This window comes from Sciurus carolinensis, chromosome 4, assembly GCF_902686445.1.
Source record: "Sciurus carolinensis chromosome 4, mSciCar1.2, whole genome shotgun sequence".
NCBI lineage: Eukaryota > Metazoa > Chordata > Mammalia > Rodentia > Sciuridae > Sciurus > Sciurus carolinensis.
Genome location: NC_062216.1, coordinates 14,329,710 through 14,352,478, shown reverse-complemented (window position 1 = coordinate 14,352,478; position 22,769 = coordinate 14,329,710). Strand labels below are relative to the sequence as shown.

The following is a 22,769-nucleotide window of genomic DNA, read 5'->3' as shown; positions in this document are numbered from 1 at the left end:
TGCTTATGAGAGAGAAACGAACTCTATTGGTGGACTACATATTTTGACACACAATTACAAAAACACAAAACTTCATAGTCATATAACATCAGAAATAAGTTAACATTTATGTAAACATAGACATACATAACAATCGGCCCCACCCAGGGCTGAAGTTGCATAGACATGAATGGAAGCTGGGATTCAAGAATTAACCAAAAGTGGGGGTGGGGCCGGGGCTGGGGCTGGGGGCTTAGCCTAGCACGTGTGCGGCACTAGGTTTGATCCTAAAATAAACAAAAGGTTTTGTATCTACAACTAAAAGAAAAAAAAAAAGGGAAGACGAATTAGTTAATCACTAGTAGTTTTCAAGTCCCAATTAGCATAAGTTTGGGACTTTTTCCAAACCTAAGTAGTGTAAGTTTGGACCAATAGCAGCAAACCAAATGCTGTGTGATCTCCTAGACTAGCACACTGGAAGGGAGACATCTATCAGTCCCCTCTGGTGGTGCAGGTCTACTCCCGTGCGTTCACTCTCCCTGGTCTGTGGGTTTCATTCTTCAAGTGCACAAGAACTGGAAAAGAAGAAGAAACAGTTCCAGACCTGTCACGTGGAAGCTCTCCACTGCTTCTTCTGGAGAGCAAATATAAAGGAAGGAACATCTGTCTTTCTAAAGAAAGGACTCAGCAGTGTCTGCTCCGTCTTCTTGATAGATAAATTTTCCAGATCTCACCATGTACTCCTCAATTTTCTCCCTTGCAGTCCTCTCCCCTAGTATTTCTAAGGCATCCAGCAGGCTGTTGATGGTGGCATCCCGGCCCATTTTGTTGAACCATTTCACCATCATTTGGTACAAAACATCTCCCGGGTCCTCTGTTTCCCGTTTGATCACTTGGATCTCATTATTGGTCAGGCCCAATTGGCGCATGAGCTTGTTCCAGGATTGATAGGGTATCACGTTCTGCTGGCAGTTGAAAAACTGCAATAGGGCTGGAAGAGAAACATGAAGCACAGGTGAGTTGGAAGCAGTTACCAAGGGCGGAGGATCCTAAATCAGGTCGAGAACCCAAGTGTGGAAAGTCATGAGCTCCCTAAGCCTAGAAGCCTGTTGCACCAACATCCCTACCTGCTTCCAGGAGCACTGCCTGGGCCCCACCTGCACCCAAGACACTGGGGGAGAGTCAAAGGCAACGGAGAATACTGCCCTCGGGGGACTGATGAGCCACCCGGGAAGCGTGCGCGGTCATTGTGGAGTAGGAAAGCGACGTGTGATAGGCGCCGGGGGCTCGGGGGCGTCACGGGTGCTGTCATCCTGAGTGGGGCCAGAGTGGCCACATCTCCTCTATGGAAGGAGCAGTGCCTGCCACCCAGACCCAGCTCAGACTCCCACACTGCCCCGGGGCACGCTGGATGGGGGCAAACGGACCCAAAGGAACAGCTGCACCTGTGAAGCAGTCAACTAACCCAGCTCACGGGGCTGAGAGGGGCTGAACGAGATGCGCGCAGTATGCACGCACAGCAAGTCCCGGGAAAGCGAAGGGACGCAAGCTGACATTTTCTAACGGCCTCACTTAAAACGTAAAAGGAAATAAGTGAAATTCATTTCGATAAGACGTTTTCCTTAACTCAGTATTGAAAAAAGGCTATCATTCCATCATATAATCAATATTCAAAATAGTATCCATGAGCTCGTCTCCATTCTTTTTTTAACATCTGGCGTTTGGAATCCAGATTGTAGTTGACACTACAGCGCATCACACGGGGCCTGGCCGCAGGTCAGGGGTGCACTTGCCTCCGGGGGGCAGTGCAGGCCTTCAGGGGGTCCTGGGGTATGCCGAGCTGCAAGCAAGGAGGGAGGACGGCGGAAGAGGGGAGGTCCAGAAGGGTGCGAGCCAGGAGGGACGGCGTGGGCCCCCGTGGAACGAGCAGAGGCGAGGAGGGGATCTGTGGTCCCCAAGGCCCAGTGACACCAGCACAGGACTCCCTGCATCCAGCTCCACCTGCCCTGGTGAAGCCCCATCAGCGACAGGGACACTGTTCCTATCCCCTGGACTCCTGTTTTATCATCCCCAAAGGAAACACTTACTCTCACGGGTGTCGGTCCCATCTGCTGGAGTCAGCCTCCTCGTCCTCCGAGAAGGCTCCGTTTCTGCAGGTCTCTGGAACAGAGGGGAGATGCCCTGGTCAGCGTCAGGGACCTGGGTTGTAGGCCTGGCCCTGACAACCAGCCAGGCTTGAGACCAGGACCACTTCCCTTATTCCTCCCAGGGCTCCGTGGAGGTAGAGATCAGCGTCCCACCTGGAGCGGCTCACCTGAAGAGTTCCACTCCGAGCTCACTCACTCCGTAAGAGGCAATACTCCCACCAGCCCAGAACTTCCTTTTCTGGTCAATTCCCTCCTACCTCTGGCAGGAGACAGTGGCCTTCTCAGAGGCTTAATTCTCTTTTTATTTTTGCAGTACTGGGGACTGAATCCCGCGTCTCGAGCATGCTAGGCAAGGGCTTTACCATTAAGCTACACCCCAGTCCTTTTTTCCTTTGGTACTGAGGACTGAACCCAGGGGCATTCTACCACTGTACTATGACCCTAGCCCTTGTTATTTTTTGTTTTGAGACAGGGTCTCCCTGCCAAGGCTGGCCTCAAACTAGTGATCCTCCTGCCTCAGCTGGAATTAAGGAGAGTACCAGCACACAGGGCTCTTGCAGATTTTTTTTTTTTTGCCGTGCTGGGGATTGAACCCAGGGCCTTGTGCTTGGGAGGCAAGCACTCTACCAACTGAGCTATATCCCCAGTCCTCTTATAAATTTTTTTTATGAGACTCAGTAGAAGACTGGGCATTTTGCAAAATCCAAAGTCATAGCTGGTTTCGAGAACGTGAAGGTGTTCTGATCGATAATAATGTCTCCTTTCAATAGTCGACATAAGGACATGGAAGCATTAGAGAATCACCAAGAAGGCTGGGAAGCATTTGGTAAAATTAAACACCAGCTCTGAGCTTTTACAACAGCTTGGAATCAAAAGATGCGTTTCTATATGGGATATGGAAATGTCGTGCACGGGGTGGCACCAGAGACCTTGCCAAGGAGACGCAACGGGTGCTTTCCTCCCCTCCTCCCTCCTGACCTTTTTCCTCACTTTTTTTTTTTTTTTAAATCGTGCTGCGGATGGAACCCAGGGCCTCCTACACTAGGCAAGTGCTCCACCACCCGGGTGCCTCCCCAGCCCTTCTCTGCGTCCTTGAACACCGTTCTCAACAGTTCTGGCCACACGGCAGGGTAACAAAACCGTGAAGCAGGATTCTTGGAATGGAGCAGAAAAGTCAGTCACCCTGGAGACATGTTTGTATACTTAAAAAACCCCAAAGTTTAAATAGTGTTGAAAGAGCAACAGAACTCCGAATGAATGGCTAAAAATGTCGTGAAACAACACATGAGAAATGAGATCCAATTTATAAAGTTTATAAAACACTTAAGTACAAAGAGAACTGTCGCGAAACAGAAATAATTTGTAGAAAAAGACAAATTTTCATTTAACTGGGAAAAAAAACCACTTGTCTTGAAATGCTATCTTTTGCGATTAGAAAAACAATGAATATTGACAAGATCTCAATTCTTCCTAGATTAAATTTTCATATTTAAGGTAAATTGGAATAGAAATTCCAAATAGGAGCTGACGATAAAGCTCAGTGGTTAAAGTCTTTGCTTAGCATGTGTGAGGCCTTGAGTTCCATCCCTTAGCATCAGAAAAAAAAATCCAAATATTTTTGACATAGAGAAGATAGTATGGATGAATTCTAAATTTTTTTATACATGTTATTTCTGTTTGTACATGGAGTAATAGCACACCATTTGCATATTCATACATTTACACAGAATAATGATGTTTGATTCATTCCGTTATTTTTTCCTTCCCCTCCACCCCTCCCACCTCTCTTTTCCCTCTATACAGTCCCTCCTTCCTCCATTCTTGCCCCCCTCCCACCCCCCATTATGTGGCATCATCTGCTTATCAGTGAGATCATTCACCTTTTGGATTTTTGAGATTGGCTTATCTCACTTAACATGATATTCTCCAATTTCATCCATTTGACTGTAAATGCAATAATTTTATTATTCTTTATAGCTGAGTAATATTCCATTGTATATATATACACCACAGTTTCTTTATCCATTTATCAATTGAAGGGCATCTAGGTTGGTTCCACAGTCTGAATTCTAAATTTTATCTGGGAAAAATTTTTAGTTTTAAAAAACTAAGGAAAACTTGTTAGGTTTATTATGAAAACAAAAACACTTCATGGTGTGGAAGAGTATTTCATATAATACATGATCTTTCAATAAAACGTCAATAAACTTATGCGTAAAGACTTGGAGAAAGAATCACAAGGAACTAACTCTCATAGTTATCTTGGGGCTTGGGAGAGATGAAGAAAGCTCTTATTCATTGAGATCCTTTCTATACTGTTTAAATTTTCTCACTTTGGACATGTAGTCATATCTTTCTAAAAATATCAAGGTATTTAATCAAGTTGGAGGGATTATTGACCTTTTTAATGCATATTTTTCTTTTTTACTTTCTCATCGTTAAAAGGAAACTGGATGTTTCCCCCTATGAGGGATGACACCCCCTCTCCCTGTCCACAGCCTGACACGGCCTGTCCCCCACTCACCAGTAGACTCGTTACCTCCCCTGGGAACTCTTCAGCGACAACTGTCCCCAGATTTTGTCTGTCCCTTTGCTGCTCCAAGTGCTGCTCCAGGGTGGATGATGAGTTCCTGTTGCTTAGGTTCTCATTGTGGTCATTGTCCTGAGCTTCAGGCCCTCCTGGGGGATGTTGTGCGACCTGGGGAAGACAAAGTAATCACTCAGGAGTCCACACCCAGGGCTCCCTGCAAGGTCCTCACCCCCACCCCCTGTGGGGTCATCCCAGGTGGGCACAGGTTCAGACCTCCATGATCTGTTGCTGGCACCAAGACCCTAGTGTTGTGCCAAGGAGGGTGACAAAGTCCTAAGTGACCCCAACCCCGGGGGCAAGGCCATGGGAGAGGATGTTTCCTGGGTAACAGGAAGGACAGGGTAGCAGCATGGCCCACAGGCCTCCAGGGAGTTCAAAATGGCCATCTGCCTCCGACAGTTGGCCCAGAGTTCCAGGCCACTTTAGAGAGCAAGGGCAGCATCACAGGACAAACAGGGATGGCCCTCCCAGGCTGTGCTGCCCAGAGACTCCAAGTGGAGGGAAGACCAACTCACTAAGTTCAGGCGCTCACAGTGTCGTCCACAGCCTGGAAGAGAAAGGGGTCCCTTTAGCAAGTGGGCAGGGGCCTCACCTCCCTCCCTTCCTGAGGGAGTGCTGGGCCCCAGACACAGCACAAGGGGGAAACGGGGAGAAACTGAGGGAAAGAACCATGTTCCCAGTCTGCCTGGCTCTGCCCTGACCAAAGCTGTCTTCTACCCGACCACTTCCCCCGACTGCCCCCGCCAAGGAGATCACGCCTCTCTGCCTGGTGGGCCCTGACCTCCTGGACTTGGCTGAGAGACGAAACGACGCTGAGAGACAAGGTGACTGGCAGCCCCAAGAGGGACTGGTGAGACCCTGGTGGTCATGAGGTGTCATGAGGTGGGGGTTGGCAGGGTCACCCCTGGGAACAAAGAGCCAGGCTCTGGGATGCAGGGGAGGGCGGGGAGTGTGTGGGGAGAGGGCAGGAAGCGGGCCTCGCATCCCACCCGGGGCCAACACTTACGTAAAATGTTCTTCGCACGAGCGCACAGTCTCCTCAACACCGCAAACTTCCACAGAATCACCAGAGCCACAGCCACAGCCAGGACAACGCCTATGACTATGTAGACTGCATAGGCTGAGGAAGGACAGGGAGAGGAGGTAGTGCTCGGGTTGCCTGTCACCGGCTCTGCAGAAGCTGGGGTTTCCCTGGTGGCCTTGGTACCTGATTCTTTGTGGACACATTTGCGGTCACTCCAGGGGACACAGGGACTCTCCTCCACCAGCCCATTGGTGCATCTGGGCACAGAGAGGAAACAATGGGAAGATGTGAGAAAGGGTGGACAGGGGATGAAGGAGGGAGCCACGCTCCCCATCCAATGTCCCCCAATGTCCCTGAGAAGGTGTTAGAAGAAGGATAGGCTCCTTGTGTTTCCAGGGACCCCCCAATCCCATGCTCTGCCTGAGTCTGCGGAAGGATCTGAGCACACACCTTTCCATCCCTCAGAATCCCAGCTGTGTGTGGAGGTGCAGCCTTCGGGGCCTCTCTGCAGGGTGAGGCTGTGTGGCCCTGGCTGGGGGAGGCCCTGAGTGAGGTGGGATCTCACCCTGGGGGGACAGCAGGAGCCCAGGCAGCCGCAGCTGAGCCGAGCCCCCTGCCAACCTTTAACACAGCTCAGCTTCTGTGGACCTTCCTGTCTGACCTTACCAAGCACAGCAAACACCAGCGTCAGAGAAGAGTAAATAAACTATCAGCCCCCAAAGCCCAAAATAGGAAATGTTTATTAGGGGTCAGGGGCCTGGAGTGAGGCTGGCAGAACTAGCTCAGGCCTTCATGGAGCCTTTGACTTCATGGGCTTCTGTCGCACAAAAATTGATTAAAAATTACATTTTTATTACTGACTTGGGATATAAATGAATATAAGCCTGGTTGAATTTTTCTACTCATTCTTCTGTTTTCCAAAGGAATTCAATCATGTCCCGGGGTCCTCAAAAGGATCATGGGCCCTAAGTCATGGCCTCTTGTGGCCAGCGAACAAGTCCCGGGAGAAAAGGACAGGGGGAAGGGACCACTTCAGGGGCAGGTGTGAGGATATGCAGAAGGATCAGGAAGGGCCACCGCAGGCTCAGAAAACTCCCAAGGGACACCCTGAGGGGTTGGGGGACTCTGTAGGGTCAGGGGAGAGAAAGGGGTACAAAAAAGTCAGGTCTTCTAGGGCTTCCCTTGAGGTGCTGGGAGCTCCCAGCCCTAGGATCTCACCCACGGGTGCATCTGAGGCAGTACTCAGGGGACTCTGGATCCTGGAAAGTGCCCGGTTTGCACTGGCACACCGTGTCTCTGGTTGTGGTGCATGGGCTCTTCTCTTCTTTATCTGGAGATGAAGGATGAGTTTTGGGGATGAGTTGCCCTGAGTACCTCTCCCCTTCTCCACACGAACACCCTCCCAGTCAGCCCAGTTCTGCAGCAAGAGAGTATGGGGCACGAAGACCCTGGCACCTGTACTCAGACTCACACGGAAGGAACATGATTTATTATTGAGTGCATCACATTTTAGATCCCAAGCTCCGGTGCAAGGAAGGGGTCTTGGGATGTGAAGGCTGGAGAACCAAGCACCTGCCAGGAAGTCAGAGCACAGAGTAGACGGTCTGGGACAAAATCCAGCCTGTTTCCACTCACTCACTTATTTTTTTGTGCTCTAGACCTACACGTTTTAGTAGGTCCAAGAATGAAGACATGAATGTGGGTTGGAGCTTTTGTGGAAGGTTGAGGCCTGAGGTCAGGGAGTGTCTGACCCCTGGGAAGAGAAGGTAATCCACACTGAGAAGAAAGTGACGGAGCCTGAGGGTGGGGATGGAGCACGACTCCCCCCCAGCTGGAGGCTGACTGCAGGACAGAGCGGAGAGCCTTCCTTCTCTCCATTCCTCCTCTGCCCTTCCCTGTATGTTCCGAGAGAGCCTGGTCAAATGCAAAGCAGGTAATGACTTGAAATATGTCAGTGGATCCCCAAATCCCTAGCAGAGTATAGGAGGCTCAGAGCAGACCCAGAATTGAATCAGGCACTTCTCCTGAGTGCACGAGGTTCACTAACCCTCAGCTCTGGACCTCTGGACGGAGAGATGTTCTCCATCTACCGCTCGGAATCCTTGTATCTGCCCTTCAACATCCTTCTCGAATGTGCCCTGGTCTATGGAGTCCAGTGTCCTTGTCTTTATTGTGGCCTGTGTCACCTGCTCAGCCCTCTTGGGCTACCTCCAGGGAAGGGTCCTCTCATAGCCAGTCCTAGTGCACTCAGTGCCTGTCCTGTCCCAGGGCAGATGCTGAGCAAGTGTTTGCCAAGTTTACAAATCAAGGGACAGTGACAGCAGCAGTAATGGCCCTGGAAATGCTTCTGAGGGGCAGAGGAGCCCCTCCCCTGGGGGCAGATGAATCTCCTACCCCTCCCTACCGCTGTTCTAAAGTGGCATGCAGGATACGTTAAATTTTCATTTTTTAACAACTGTGTTTCATGGAATCACAGGCGATCATGGGACAGGACAGAAAGAAGACCAAGTTGGGCTGGAATTGAGGTTTCTGAGTCCACATGGAATCCAGTCCCAGCCCACCACCCTCCCTGGGGCCACTTGCTCTGTACCGTCTTTGCAGCTGCTGCAGGGGAAGCAGGAAGAGAGGTTGTTGGAATGGTTGGTGAAGTCCGCACCCTCCCGGCACTCCCTGCAAGCCCCAGTCTCAGGAGCTCGGTAGTAGCCTGAGGAGGGAGAGAGAAGCCGGCGAGTGAATGGATTTTACTGCAGATGGCAGTGGTGAGCAGAACTCGCTCCCCAACGGAGGAATCTAAACAGCGACATCCACTCTACCTGGTCTGGCTCAGCTCCTCCTTTCTGTACCTACTATACAACTTAGCCCAGCACCCACAGAAGCACAATACAAGGCACACAGGAAATCCTGACTCAGTATCCACAGTAAAAAGAATACGGTCCAATGAATTTTAACAATGTACTTTTTGACCTGAAATACCCAAAACGTTATCATTTCAGTATAAAATCAGTATATCATAGTGAAACATTCTATTATTTAAAATACCAAGCCTTCAAAATCTGGGTAAGTTTTTTTAAGTCACAGCATAGGGATCACCTAGTATTCCACTTTCAGATACTGAAAAGAGAAGCACAAATTAAAGGTGAAGCAAGTAAGAAGGCAAGAAATAACACAGATTAGAGCAGAAATGAGCTAGCAGAGAGGGGAAAAACAAGGGAGAAAATCAATAAGACCAGGGCTGGGATGTAGTTCAACCCTCGAGCCCTTGCCTAGCAAGTGTGAGGCCCTGAGTTCCAAGCCCAGCCCATCATGCCAGTAAAGGAGAAAGAGATTAATAAGACAATTATACTACATTTATGTATGACCTATCAAAATGTATACATACATTCTACTGTCATGTACAATGAATTAGAACAAATAAAAAAAGTTTTTTAAAAAAGCTGGTTCTTTGAACATAATCTACTAAGGTAATAATGTCGGAAGACTCAAAATATTAGAATCTGAAAAAAGTACTGACTTTATGGGGAAACAAAGTTTATAAGAGAATGCTGTGAACCTCGGTACATCCCCAAATTGGGCCAACTTGTTAGAAAAACAAACTACTGAAACCAACCTAAGGATGAGACAGACAACCCCACGAGTGGCTAAAAACTATAAAAAACATCACTGAAAGAAATTAAAGACGATCTAATAAAATGGAAATATATCCCATGTCCATGGATTGAACTACAGAAATCGACTGTCATGCCAATTCCCGCCACAAAAGACTTGCCAATCAAGTAGACAGAACTATGGAAATAGACTGTTATGCCAGTTCCTGCCACAGCAGCCCTGCCAATCAGGTGGAAGGAGGGAAGGAGAAGGAAATGGAGACCTTTCAAGTAGCAAGACACAAAAACAGAGGCAGGGAAGAAGTTTCAAAAAACCAAGTTCTTAGACTTCAGCTAGACAACCAGTCAGGAAAGCAGCCATGCCCCAAAACTATCTGTTTTTGCCACTTGATTATTCAACACTGCTGGTGGTTCTCATCGGGCAGTTAGGCAAGAAAAAGAAATGAATGTGACCCAGATTGAAAAGGAAATAAAAACCATATTTACTAATGGCACCATCTTATTGACAGAAAAACCTAGGGAACTGATGGAAAGAGGATTAAATATAGTAAGTTCAGCAAGGTTATAAAATATAAGATCAATACACAAAAATTAGCTGTATTGTTATATGCTCACAATAGGAACAATCCCAAAATGAGACTAAGATAAATTCATTCATAATAGCATCAAAAGGTATTAAGTATTTAGGAATAAGTTTAACAAAATAAATGCAAAACTTATAATCTAAAAACTACAAAACATCACTGAAAGAAATGAAAGATGATCTAAATAAATGGAAAAATATCCCATGTTCATGGATCGAAAGACTTAATGTTAAGATGACTATACTCTCCCAACCTGGCTACAGATTCAGCACATTCCCTATAGAAAGTCAGCTGACTTCTTTATAAAGACTGAGAAGATGATTCTAAAATTCATATGGAATCTCAAGGGACTCAGGATAACCAACATAATCCTGGAAAAGGAAAACAAAGCAGGAAGACACACTTCTGATTTTAAAACACACTCCAAGTTGGTACTGGAAAAGAATGGACACAAACAAATGGAAAAGAACTGAGAATCCAAGAATAAACTCTTCCATTTAAGTTCAACTGATTTTCAAGAAGGGTGCCAAGACCACTGAATGGGAAAGTCGTCTTTTCAACAAATTGTGCTGGAACCGCTACATCTGGATAGCCACATGAAAGCGGAAGAAGTTGAATCCTTACCTGACATACATACAATAAATAATTATCTCAAAATGAATCAAATACCTAAATGTAAGAGCAAAGACTACTAAACTAAACTAGAAGAAAACCTGGGGATAAATATTCATAACCCTAGATGTGGCCAAGGATCAGTAAATATCTAATGAATAAAAGGACAAGGAACAGTAGGAAACAGAAGTCTAGAAGAACATGGAGACAAGGGTGGTGTAAAAGATTACAGCTGGAGCCAGGTGTGGTGGTCGCCTGTAATCCCAGAAGCTTGGGAGGCACAAGTTCAAAGCCAGGTTCAGTAACCAAGTGAAACAACTTAGCAAGATCCTGTCTCAAAATAAAAAAAATAAAAAGGGCGGGTGGTGAAGCTCAGTAGTTAAGTGCCCCTGGGTTCAATCCCCGTTACAAAAAAAAAAAAAAACAGATTACAGATCAATCTTAGAATGTACCTGCTTGACACGATTCTTCAAAGAGAACCAATTCCATCCTCCTCAGGGTAGCTGGGGCAAAAGCTCTAGAGCTAGTGGCTGGCCCAACCTGGACCTGTGGGGACAAAACAGGGATTAGCATGAGTGGCTTCCAGATCTCACTCCTCACAAGATCCATCTCACATTCCTTCCCAACAGCTTCCAAAACTAAACAGAATTTGGATCTTCCTCCAAGTTCAAAAACTTTCAGCTATTTGTTTATATCTATGCCTCTTAGGACTCGACAAGTGATATACACATGAAAACCTCTTTTATTCTTTCACTTATTAAAAAACAGTATTTACTCAGATGGGGGAAAAGTACAGGAAAAGTTTTTACAAGAATAAAATTACAGAAATTGCAACCTCTACTATACTGTCTTAGTGTGAATATTCTGTCTCCCTCTTTGTCTCTCTTGTGCACACAAATACACTTTTTAAAAATTGTAGTCAAACAAACATAAGATAAAATTTACCAACTTAATCATTGTAAGTGTACAGTTTAACGGTGCTAGATACATTCACACTGCAGTGCAATCAATATCCAGAACTTTTTATGTCTTGATAACTGCAAAGTATTTGTCTATGAAACCATTGCCCATTCCCCACCCCTCCACTCCGACAGCCACCATTCTACTGTTTCCATGAACTTGAGTAATCTCAGTACCTCAAATAAGTGGAATCATACTGAATTTTCTTTTTTCATGACTGGCATATATCACTTAGCAAAATATCCTCATGGTTCATTCACACTGTATCATACAATAGAATTTCCTTTCTATGTATGTTTATTTCTATATACATGCATTTTGTTTATTCATTCATCTATTAATGGACAATTAAGTTAATCCTACCCTCTGGCTATTGTGAATAATGCTCATGGACATACATGTACAAAACTTCCTTAAGGTTTTTCAATCCTTTCAATCCTTTGGCTAAGGGATGGGGATGTGGCTCAATGGTAGAGTATTTGCCTGGCATGCGTGAGGCTCTGGGTTTGGTTCCTAGCATTGCAAAAACCAAATAATTCTTTTGGGTCTGTACCCAGAAGTGGAATTGCTAGGTCACATGGCAATCCTATCTGTAATTATTCAAGAAACGGCCATCCTGTTCTTCATAGTGTCTGCAACATTTTACATGGTCATCAAAAGGGCACAAAAGTTCTCCACATCCTCACTAGAATCTCTTATTCATGTTTGGACAGACCATCCTGGTAGGCATGAGGTGGCATTTCCTTGTGGTTTCCATTTGCATTTCCGTAACAAATCGTGGTGCTGAGCATCTATTTTCGTGCTTGTTGGCTATTTATACATCTTCTTGGAAGAAATATCTTATTCACACTCTTTGCTTATTTTTGAATTGTACTATTTGTTTTACTTTATTGCTCTTCTAGGAGTTTTTAAAAAACATACTCTGGATATTGACCTTCCATCTCATTTCTCCCATTCTGTAGGTTGCCTTTCCTTCATTGACTGGGTCCTTTTACTTTGAGGCAAAGAAGTTTTTTATTTTGATGTAGTTCAATTTATCAATTTCTACTTTTGTTGTCTGTGTTTTTGATATCTAAAAAAAAAAAACATTGTCAAGTCCAGTGTAATGAAGTTTTTCCCTTATGTTTTCCTCCAAAATTTTTATAATTTTAGCTCTTACATTTAGGTCCTTGAACTGTGAGTTGACTTTCATAAATGGTGTAAGGTAAAGGGTAATTTGATTCTTCTGCTGGTGGATATTCAGTTTCCCAACATTATTTGATAAAACACTGTCCTTTCCATCATCTGTTGGTCTTGGCACCCTTGTTGAGAATCACGTGAGCATATGTTGGACGGTTTATTTCTGAGCTCTGTATTCTATTCCATTCGTCTGTCTTTTCTTTATATTAGTACTACACTGTTTTGAGAACTGTAGCTTTGTAAAAATTTTTGTAAATCAGTTAGTTGAGACTTCGAATTTTGATCTTTTTCAAAACTGTGTGGACTATCAGTGTCCCTTGAGATTCCAAGTGAATCGTAGGATGGATTTTTCAATCTCTGCAAGTATGCCATTGAGATTTTAGTAGGAATTGCATTAAATCTGTAGACCACTTTGGGTAGAAATGACATCTTAACAATATTAAGTTAATTAATTATCATTCAGGAATAAGGGAATTTTATGGAATCTTGAGGATCTTCTACATATAAGAATATGTTGACCAGCATGGTGACATATGTGTATAACTATAGCTATTCAGGAGGCTGAGGCAGGAGGATCACAAGTTTAAGAGCAGCCTGGGTGACTTACTGAGACCTTGTCTCAAAATAAAAAATAAAAAGGGTTGGGGATGTAGGTCAGAGGTTGAGCACCCCTGAGTTCAAACCTAGTACTACACACATGTTATCCACAAACAGATTCTACTTCTTCCTTTTCAATGCCTTTCCTTCCTTCCCTCCCCGCCTCCCTCCCTCCCTCCCTTCCTTCCTTCCTTCCTTTCTTTCTTTCTCCTTTTCCTTGCCTCATTGCTTGGGCTAGGACTTCCACTACCATGAAGTGGTGAAAGGGGTCATCCTCACTTTATTCCTGATCCTGGGGAAAAAGCCTTTAGGCTTTCTCCATTGAGAAGTATGATGTTAACTGTGAATTTCTCATATGTGGCCATTAATATGCTGAGGTAGTTTCCTGCCATTCCTGGTGTGTTGAGTGTTTTCATCATAAAAAGGTGTTGAATTTTGTCAAATCCCTTTCCTGTATCAGTTGAGATGAGGATGATAATATGGCTTTTGTCCTGCCTTCTGTCAGTGCTGCTAACATTCTGTAAGCGTGGCATATTACACTGATTTTCATGCTAAATTATTCCCTAATTTCAGAAACAAATCCCACTGGTCATGGTGTAGCGTTGTTTTAATGTGCTATTATATTCTGTTGGCTAGTACAATAATTGGCTGAGGATTTTTACATCAATATTTATCAAAGATATTGTTCTGTAATTGTTTTTCTTGTAGTGCTTTTGTCTGGCTTTGGTATTAGGGTAATACTGGTCTCCTAAGATGAGTTGGGAAGGGTCTCCTCCTCTTCAATTTCTTAGAAGAATTTGAAAAGGATTGATAGTGCTTCTTTAAATGTTTGGTAGAATTTACCAGGGAAGTCATCTGGTCCTGGAATTTTCTTTATTGGATAGGCGGCTTTGGCTCCCTGATTGAATCTCCTTACTTGCTGTAGTTCTGTTGAAAACCTCTAGTTCTACAGAATTCAGTCTTAGTTGGGGTTGTGTTTCCAAGAATTGTCCATTTTTCTTATGGGACCTAATACGTTGAAGTACACCTACTCAGAACATTATCTTAAAATCCTATTGATTTATGAAAATTCAGTTATATGTTCTCATTTTCATATATGATTTTGGTTATTTGAGTCTTAAAGTTTTGTCCATTTTGTGAATCTTTTTATTTTATTTATTATTACTATTGGCAGTAGTACTGGGGATTGAACCCAGGAGTGTCCTACCACTGAGCCACATCCCAAGCCCTTTTAATTTTTTTTTAATTTTGAGACAGGGTCTCACTAAATGAGACTGGCTTCGAACTTGAGATCTTCCTGCCTCAGCCTCCTGAATTACTTGGATTACAGGTGTGTGCCACCAAGCCTAGCTTGCAGATCTTTTAAAATAACCAACTTTTGGTTTCTCTGATTTTTCTCCACTGTTTTCTACTCTCTATTTTTTAAAAATCTCTTCTCTAGTCTTTATTATATATTACCTTTGCTAGCTTTGGGCTTAGTTTTCACTTCATTTTCATGCAAAGCTGTACCTTATGTGCGATTCATCAAACTGAGGAAGTTCAACTTTGTTCTAAATATAATGAGAATTTTTTATTATGAATACATGTTAAATTTTATCAATTTATATGTTCATATAGGTTTTTTCCTTCACAATGTTAATATCATGACTAACACTGATTTTCAAAAGTTAATTCAATTCTATTCCTGAAATAAACCCCACTTGCTCAGAGTACTTTTTAAAAAAAGTATCTAGACTCAATTGTTTTTTTTTTTACATCTACATTTATAATGTATGTGATCAGAGTTCTTTTTGTCATATCTTTGTCAGATATTACAAAATATATACTGGCATTATACAATGATGATGTTCTATAACAACAATGGTGAATTGCCTCTTCTTATTTTTTCTGAAACAATCTATTTAAGGTTAGTACTGTTTCTTCCATAATATTTGCAGAATTATCAGTGAAATGACTGTGGGCCAGCAATTTTCATTATTTTCAGCTTTTAAATAACAGATTTCAATGCATAAATAGGTATAAGATAATTCAGATTATCTTTACACCTTGTGGCTATTTTGTGAAGTAGTATTTTTCTAGGAATTTTTCCATATCATCCAACTTGTTGGATTTATTGTCAGAGTTATTTATCAGCTCTCATTTTTATCCTTTTGATGGTGGCGCAGTTCGTAATATCCCATCATTAATTCTTTGGTTTTTTAAAAAATATTTTGAGTTGTAGGTGGACACAATGCCTTTATTTTATTCATTTATTTTTATGTGGTGCTGAGGATTGAACTCAGTGCCTCACACGTGGTAGGCAAGCGCTCTACCACTGAGCCACAACCCCAGCCCCCATCATTAATTCTTAATACTAGTATTTCCTGCTCTTGCTGTTGGTCTCAAACTCCTGGGCTCAAGTGACCCTTCTGAATTAACTTCCCAAGCAGCTGGGATTGCAGGCATCTGCCAACATGCCTGGTTTGTTGTTGTTGTTTTTTTTTCTGAATTTTGTTTACTAATTTTACTTTATTAATTTTTTGATCATTGCAGAGAGCCAGCTCTTGGTTTGTCACTACCTTTTATTGTTTATATTTCATCTCATTAATTTCTTCTCTCATTACTTCCTTCTTATTACTTTCTTTGAGTTTAATTTATACTTAATTTATGGGTGATTAATGTGTATCTTCAGGTCATTGATTTTTAAACATTTTTTTGATGTTGATAGACCTTTATTTTATTCATTTATTTATATGTGATGCTGAGAATTGAACCCAGTGACTAGGCGAGTGCTCTACCACTGAGTCACAACCCCAGCCCTGATTTTTATATTTTTCTTATTTTTTTCCTTAGGAATTTTACTGAACTACAATTCATGAATCATATAATTCACCTCTTTAATGTGAACAACTCAGTGATTTTAAATTTATTCACAGAGGTTCACAGTCATCACTTAAAAATCAATTTTTGAACTCTTTTAAAGAAACTCCATGTCCATCAGCAATAACCCTATTTCCCCTGAACCACTATTCATTTAACAGAAGCACTAAAAGCTATATATTTCACTCTCAAAGAACTACTTTAGCAGTATCTCACAGGTTTCCAAGTGTTACACAATCATTACCATTTAGTGTGAAATATTTTTAAATACCATGTTTATTCCACCAACTCAGCATGGATTATTATTAAATAGCATATTGCTGAGTATTGAAATTTGGGGGATCTTTCTAGATATCGGTATTGATTAACAATTTAATTTTATTGAGGTCAGAGAACATATTCTATATTATTTTATTCCCTTTACATGTATTTGGATTGCTTCATAGTCCACAATGGGATATATCTTGGTAAAAGTACCATGCTTACTAGAAAAGAATTTATGCTATGTACAATACAAATACATCACAACGAATCCCACTTTTATGCATAAATTATAATACACCCATTAAAAAAGAAAAAGGGAGATAAATAAAGAAGGGGGTTCAAGAGAGGGAGGGAAGGAGGGAAAGGGAGGTAATGGGGAATGAGACCCACCAAATTATGTTATGTACATGTACAGGTATGTCCCAATGAATTCCACTACTGTGTTTAATTTTAACATACCAATAAAAACAAGAAAAAATAATGAATTTTCAGTGACTGTTTTGCATGCTATACACACGTCAAAATGGTTGATAATGCTCAAATTTGTTATTATTTACTACTTTTCATCTGCTAATTCTATCAATTGCTGAGAAAGGACTGATATGATCTGCCTTTAATCCTGTAGACTTTTTCCTTCACATATTTTAAAGCTCTATTATTAGCACACATGAGTTTATTATTATCATGACTTCAATGAATCGATGTTCTTTTTTTTGTGTACTTGGGCTTGAACCCAGGAATGCTTAACCACTGAGCAACATCCCCAGCCCTTTTTATTTTTGAAACAGGGTGTCGCTAAGTTGCTGAGGCTGGCTTTGAACTCGGGATCCTCCTGCCTCGACCTCCTAAGCCACTGGGATTACAGGCATGCACCACCATGCCTGGGTGAATGATATTCTCAGCACCACAAATGGTGGGGTTTTTTTTCTTTTTTCTTTTTTTTTTTTTGCTTTTTTAATCTCTGGTAATCTCAAGTGAAAATTTGACAGCTAATTAGCTCCTGGAGCCCTGGAGCCTGGGCTGATTCTCGGCACTTGACTCAGCTGCCTTCGAGCAGCAGCCCAGAGTACAGGCTGCTCATTCATTCAGTGGGGGCTCCTGGTGACCACACTGTGCAAGAAACTGGAGTACCAACAACAAGGACTGGCACCTTCTTTACTCAGGACACTTCTGGTTCACAGGCAGCTGGGACTCAGACTTAATAACCTCAAGGTCAACTGAAGTGAAAGGAGCCTGGAGTGGTGGCTCCAGTAGAAGTGACAAATACCATCTGAGGGATAATGGTTTACACACAGTGAAGTGGAGGAAGGAAGTGGAAAGTGGCAGGGGTAGGTTGTGGCTCGTGGCTACCTTTGATGGTGGGAGGCTGAGAGTGAGTCAGACCTCCGCTCCTGGGTGTGTGTTTACGGGAGTGTGAGTGTGTGATAGGGAGCTTGCTCCCAGCGCTGGCCCGCACAGACTGAGTCACCTTACCCTCCTCATTTCCTGTCTCAGGCATTCCACTGCCCCTCCAAAACGGCCTGGCTGTCTGAAGCTGAACAGCTTTAACTTTGGCTTAAGACAAGGTCTTCCTGTTGTCCAAAGCCTGCTTCCTAAGTTTTGTTTTGTTGGCTTGTTTGGTCTTTTGTAGAAAAACCCCTGGATTAAAGAACCATGTCATGTGACTTGTAGCCCAAAGCCAGGCATGGAATAGCTCCGTGGTCCTGGAGAAGCCACTTCCCTCCTCTAAACATGTTTCTCTTTCCTGGAATAAGAGGGACCCTGTGCTAGCTGAGCGTGGGCCTCATAGATGGCCATTGACTACTGCCCTGGGGACAGGCCAGCAGAACCAGTGACCCAATCAATGGTGGGGCTGCAGCTGATCACCCACCCCTGCCCAGTTCCTCTCCTCACCAATGGGCTTTGTTGTCTCAGTGCTGCTCAGATGAAACAAAGATGGCAAGGGTTCCCCGCAGCCTGGGGGTTGTGAGAATTAGATATGTTAACAAACGTAAAGGAGCTGAGGACGAAGCCTGGCACCGGCCAGTGCAGGTTTACACTCTGGTTTCTTTAGACTCATCACCCACAATGTTGATTTTAATCAAGCCACAGCCTCAGGAATACCACCGCAGGTCTCACCAGCATCCAAGCCTCTTTAGAGGCCAGCTGAGGTGGGTTGGGCCTCTTGTGCAATCTTCATGCTGCTGCCTATTAGTCATTTAAGTTTATGGAAACATCTCTATCAAACTGTGGGAAAAAAGATTCATACAGGTCTGATCCCCACCCCGCCCCCCAGGCTGTCTTAAGAATGAAGCTCACCATGTACTTGCTGGGAGAACTGGACCTCCACCACCACCCAGGACACACTACTGAGTGCAGAGGTGTCTCAACTACCCAAGCACCAGCTCCAGGCTGCAGTACCGGCAGGGGATGCTGCAGAGCCCTGGCTCAGGTGTCAGTACAAGCAGGTACAGCCACTAACAGGTGGAAAATGTGTGCCCTGTGGCCATTCAGCACCAAAGTGCCGACACCACCCCTGAGGAAGTGACCTGTCCTCCCACACGACTTCATACAGTAACCCAGCTCACTGCAGCTCACAGAGCAGACTTGTGTGTGCTCATCATCTAACACAAGAGAAAGCTGGGGCCACCTCCAGGTCACAGGCCTGGAGAGGAAGAGCAGCCCACCATCTCTGGCCTTCAACTAATAGTGCCCAGTGTCTGAGCATCTGAGATGCCAAAACTTCCCACTTTGATCAAGAGGGACCTATGTGGAAGGTCCAGACACAGGCAATGGACAATCCCAGCATTTATAGGGCGGTGACCTCGGCCAGAACCTGGGCTCTGGGCCAGACTTCCGCTGACGAAATCCCTCTGACAGCCCAGGGCAAGGTCAGTCTATGTCCATTCATAGATGCTGCTTAGTGGCAGGGACTGGACTCAGGTGCCAAGGTTTCAAGTATGCAGCTGGAATTCCAGGCTCCCGGCTGCCTAATCTGGTGTCTCCTGCTCATCTACTACCCTGGACAATCCCCTGGAGCCTGGAAAACCTCTAAAAGCTCTGCAGAATCAAAAGCACAATGCTGTGGTGTATCATTTTTTACTTGTTAGTTTAGCAAGGAGTTAATGTTGCTATATCGGAGCTGCAAGGGTGTAGGGACAGAAGAGAGTTTGTATATTCTAGGTGTGAATATCAAATAGGTAGAACCTTCTTCTGAAGGATAATGTAGCAATATCTGAACAAATTCCAAAATTGGCTCAAGAGTTCCATTCTAAGGAGTTACCCAGTTTCATGGTGTAAATGGATATATGCACCTGTTTACTACAATGCTACTGGAATTAGCAAAAACAAAACCAAGATGTAATCTGAACAGCTACCTATAGGATGGAAGATTAAGACAAACCTTGGTTCACCCATAAAATACTAACCTGTTGTTAAAAAAAAAAAGTGCAGGTACATAAAACATCTCATGTAATTTACTATTAGCTTCATAATTGTAAAGAGCTCTACATGATGGAAGAAAGGCTGATTTATGGAAGGATGACAGGGCCATTTGGGATGCAAGAAGGCCTAAGTCTCACATTTCCAAAACAAGCAGATTCAGACTTTTGACCTTGATGTCTACATTCCACTGAATGCACACAGACCTGACAAAAATAATCCACTCATCAAACAGCATTAAATGTGGATCCCACAATAAGAGTCTGTGGCTTAAAAAATAATGTGGATCTCACCTAATATAAACTGGTATTCAAAACATAAATTCCCTAATTATTCTGAGATTTTGACAAATAAAAATGCTATTTCCTGGATTAAGTGTTAATTTGTTAAATGAAATATTAAAAATGTCATGAAACTCGCAAGATTGTGCTATGGTTTAGACAAGGTTTGCGGATATCCCCAAGGGTCCTGTTTTGGAAGCTAGGTCCGGTGGTAAGAGTGGGTGGGGCGTTTAAGAGGAGGGGCCGAGTGGGATGATATTAGGTCATTACGGGCTTTGTCCAGGAAAAATTAAGGTAGTTCTTAGTGCTAGGGAGAGAGTTGATACAAAAACACGTGCCTGAATCCACCACCCTCTCAGGGTTCTTGTCCTGCCCTGCGATCTCTCCCTCTCCCGCCCTGAAGCCATGCAATCAGTAGGCCCTTCACAGGAGCTGGAGCTGTGCACTTGAACTTCCAGAATAGTGAGCCAAATAAAATTTCTTTACATATGACCCAGTCTCAAGTATTTGTTGGAGCAGTGGAAAACGGAATCATACAGATTGGTTTGTTTTTCTGGTTTTGAACTTTTTTCCCTATCAGGCAAGTAACATCTACCTAGAAAGTACGGCCGGCCCGGCCCCGCCCCGCCCCCGCCACACGCACGCCTTTCTCCGTACACTAAATCACGGTCCCTCACAGGGAATCAGGACGTAATTTTCGCATCCGACCTCTATAGTCCTCTAATCCTGATGAGAGGCAGGCCAGGGAAAGTTACTTTCCACCGCCTGCGTTTCGATCCATGGAAGCGCGTGGAGCGGAGGCATGAAAGAAGTGGAAAAGTCCCTTAGTCCTCCTCCAGGGAACGGTGGAACTTGCTGCGTCCGTTTTGAAATGCCCCAAAAGTGTCCCTAACCCGTGGAGAGGCACGCGGGGCAGCAGCTCTTCTCCCCCTCGCCCGGGTCGGTCCTGGGCGCCCGGGACCTAGACTTTCCCTTTCCCGCGGCCGCTGGGTTGGTCCTGCCCGGGCTTGCCGGGCGGCAGGCGACCGGGGCCTGGCACCCCCACCATGACCCCCACGCCTCCTGTCCCCTCCGGACGCAGAAATGCTCCGAGAACCGGAGCCGGGACTCACCAGCAGCAACATCCAAACGAGAACAAGGGGCTTGATCGAGGGCTTAGGCGAGGCCGCCTGCGCTGGGCTGGGGCCCGGGTCGCGCCCGCCCCGGACCCCAGGGCCGCCGGGCGCGCTCCACCTGGGTTGCATCGTGTTAGAGCTGCTCTTTCCTCAGTCTCGTGACTTTGATTTGGGTTCTGGCCGAGGAATCTTCCGCCTTTTACGTCTACTGGGAAATGTCGCCGCGCTTTGCTGCGCGCGCTGCCACCTGCCGCGTCCGCTCTCTTCTACAGTGATTTGCTAAACTGTCCCAAAGACACAAAAGTCACGCCTACCTAGTCTCACGTGGGAAGATGGACGTAACCCGACGTTACCCTAAGATTCGCGCCTGCCACGCCTCTTCAGTTAGCCCAGAAGTTGGGTTCGGCCGCCCGGATCCTCCCCGGATCTGGGGCGCTTGCCTTTCCTGTCCAGGAATTCTACCTTCCCTTCTCCTCCACCGCCTTCCGCCTGCAAACTTCTGTACTTCCCCTCCCTAGTGATCGCGTGACTCAAGGATGTCGCTCTGAACGCAGCGAATGCGTGGGTGGCTGACTGGACAGGAGGCCGGGACGGGCGGGTCTGAATCCAGGGTCCCCAGAGGGCTGCCACACCCACCCAGCTGCCCATCACCCGGGGCCAGTGAATCATCCGTAGCTTGGTCTCAGGGTTCCATGCCAGTTGAATGTCATCTTCACCCTACTGCGCCTGACTCAGGCAAGCCCCAGGAACCCTTCTGCTGGACGTTCCCTCCCTGTTGGATTCTTGAAAGACTTTAGGAAACACAACTGCGGGACATTCTCAAGCACAAGACACCAAAGGGGCTTAAGCACGTGGGTCAAGATTTTCCAGCGCTGCCCTGGACTCGGGGCATGGCCGTCCAGGATCCTGCAAGCCAAGCAGCTCAAGGTCCTGTCTTGGCGTTACAGGGTTTTGTAGGTGCTGGGGAGTGGATGGAAGCAACGGAAGCCAGGTCCTCTCGAACACCACCCCGTACTTGTATACTGCGGGTGTGGGTTGAGGTTCATTTTTCTTCATTTTATCCAGTTATTTCAACACTATTTGTTGGGGAAAAAAAAAAAGAAAGAAAAACTTTTCCCTCATTGAATAGGTTTGCTGCGTTTGTTGAAATGCCATTGAACAGATATGTGTAGGTCCGAGTCTAGTTTTCGTTTCAGTTCCTTTGATTTTTGTTTACCTATCCTCAAGTCAATCATTGTCTTGATTTCTGTAGCTTTATAGGCAGTCTTGGAATCAGGCAGTGAAGTCTATCCACTGTTCCACCCTCAAAAAGTTTGTATTTCCATATAAATTTTATATAGAACAAAATGTTCAATTTTTAAACAGAATGCTGGATTTTTTAATTGGGATTGCATTGAATATAGATATCATTGCATAGAATTAACATTTAACCATTTTTGGGCCTTATAATTCATCAAAAAATTATTTATTTCTATCTTCTTAAGTGTGACAATGTTTCACAAGCTCTGTGACATTTTTAAGTGTATTCCTAAATATTTTTAATGCTATTTTGT

General features: G+C 44.6%; 1 protein-coding gene across 2 annotated transcripts; it reads right to left on the bottom strand.

Moving 5' to 3' along the window:
- Positions 1-83: 83 nt before the first annotated feature.
- On the bottom strand, positions 84-21,696 carry LOC124983904 (tumor necrosis factor receptor superfamily member 10A-like). Of its 2 annotated transcripts, XM_047551568.1 has the most exons (10): positions 21,214-21,696; positions 10,994-11,087; positions 8,331-8,444; positions 6,959-7,070; positions 5,924-5,997; positions 5,723-5,836; positions 5,232-5,263; positions 4,651-4,824; positions 2,067-2,139; positions 84-970 (listed from the first exon to the last, which is right to left on the bottom strand). In XM_047551568.1, the coding sequence occupies exons 1-10, from the start codon at positions 21,343-21,345 to the stop codon at positions 651-653; spliced, it is 1,239 nt and encodes a 412-aa protein (XP_047407524.1). In that variant the 5' UTR covers positions 21,346-21,696; the 3' UTR covers positions 84-650. The 2 variants fall into 2 exon arrangements, with proteins under 2 accessions (XP_047407524.1, XP_047407523.1); XM_047551567.1 differs by having other exon boundaries at positions 5,723-5,997.
- Between the last annotated feature and the right edge of the window lie 1,073 nt (positions 21,697-22,769).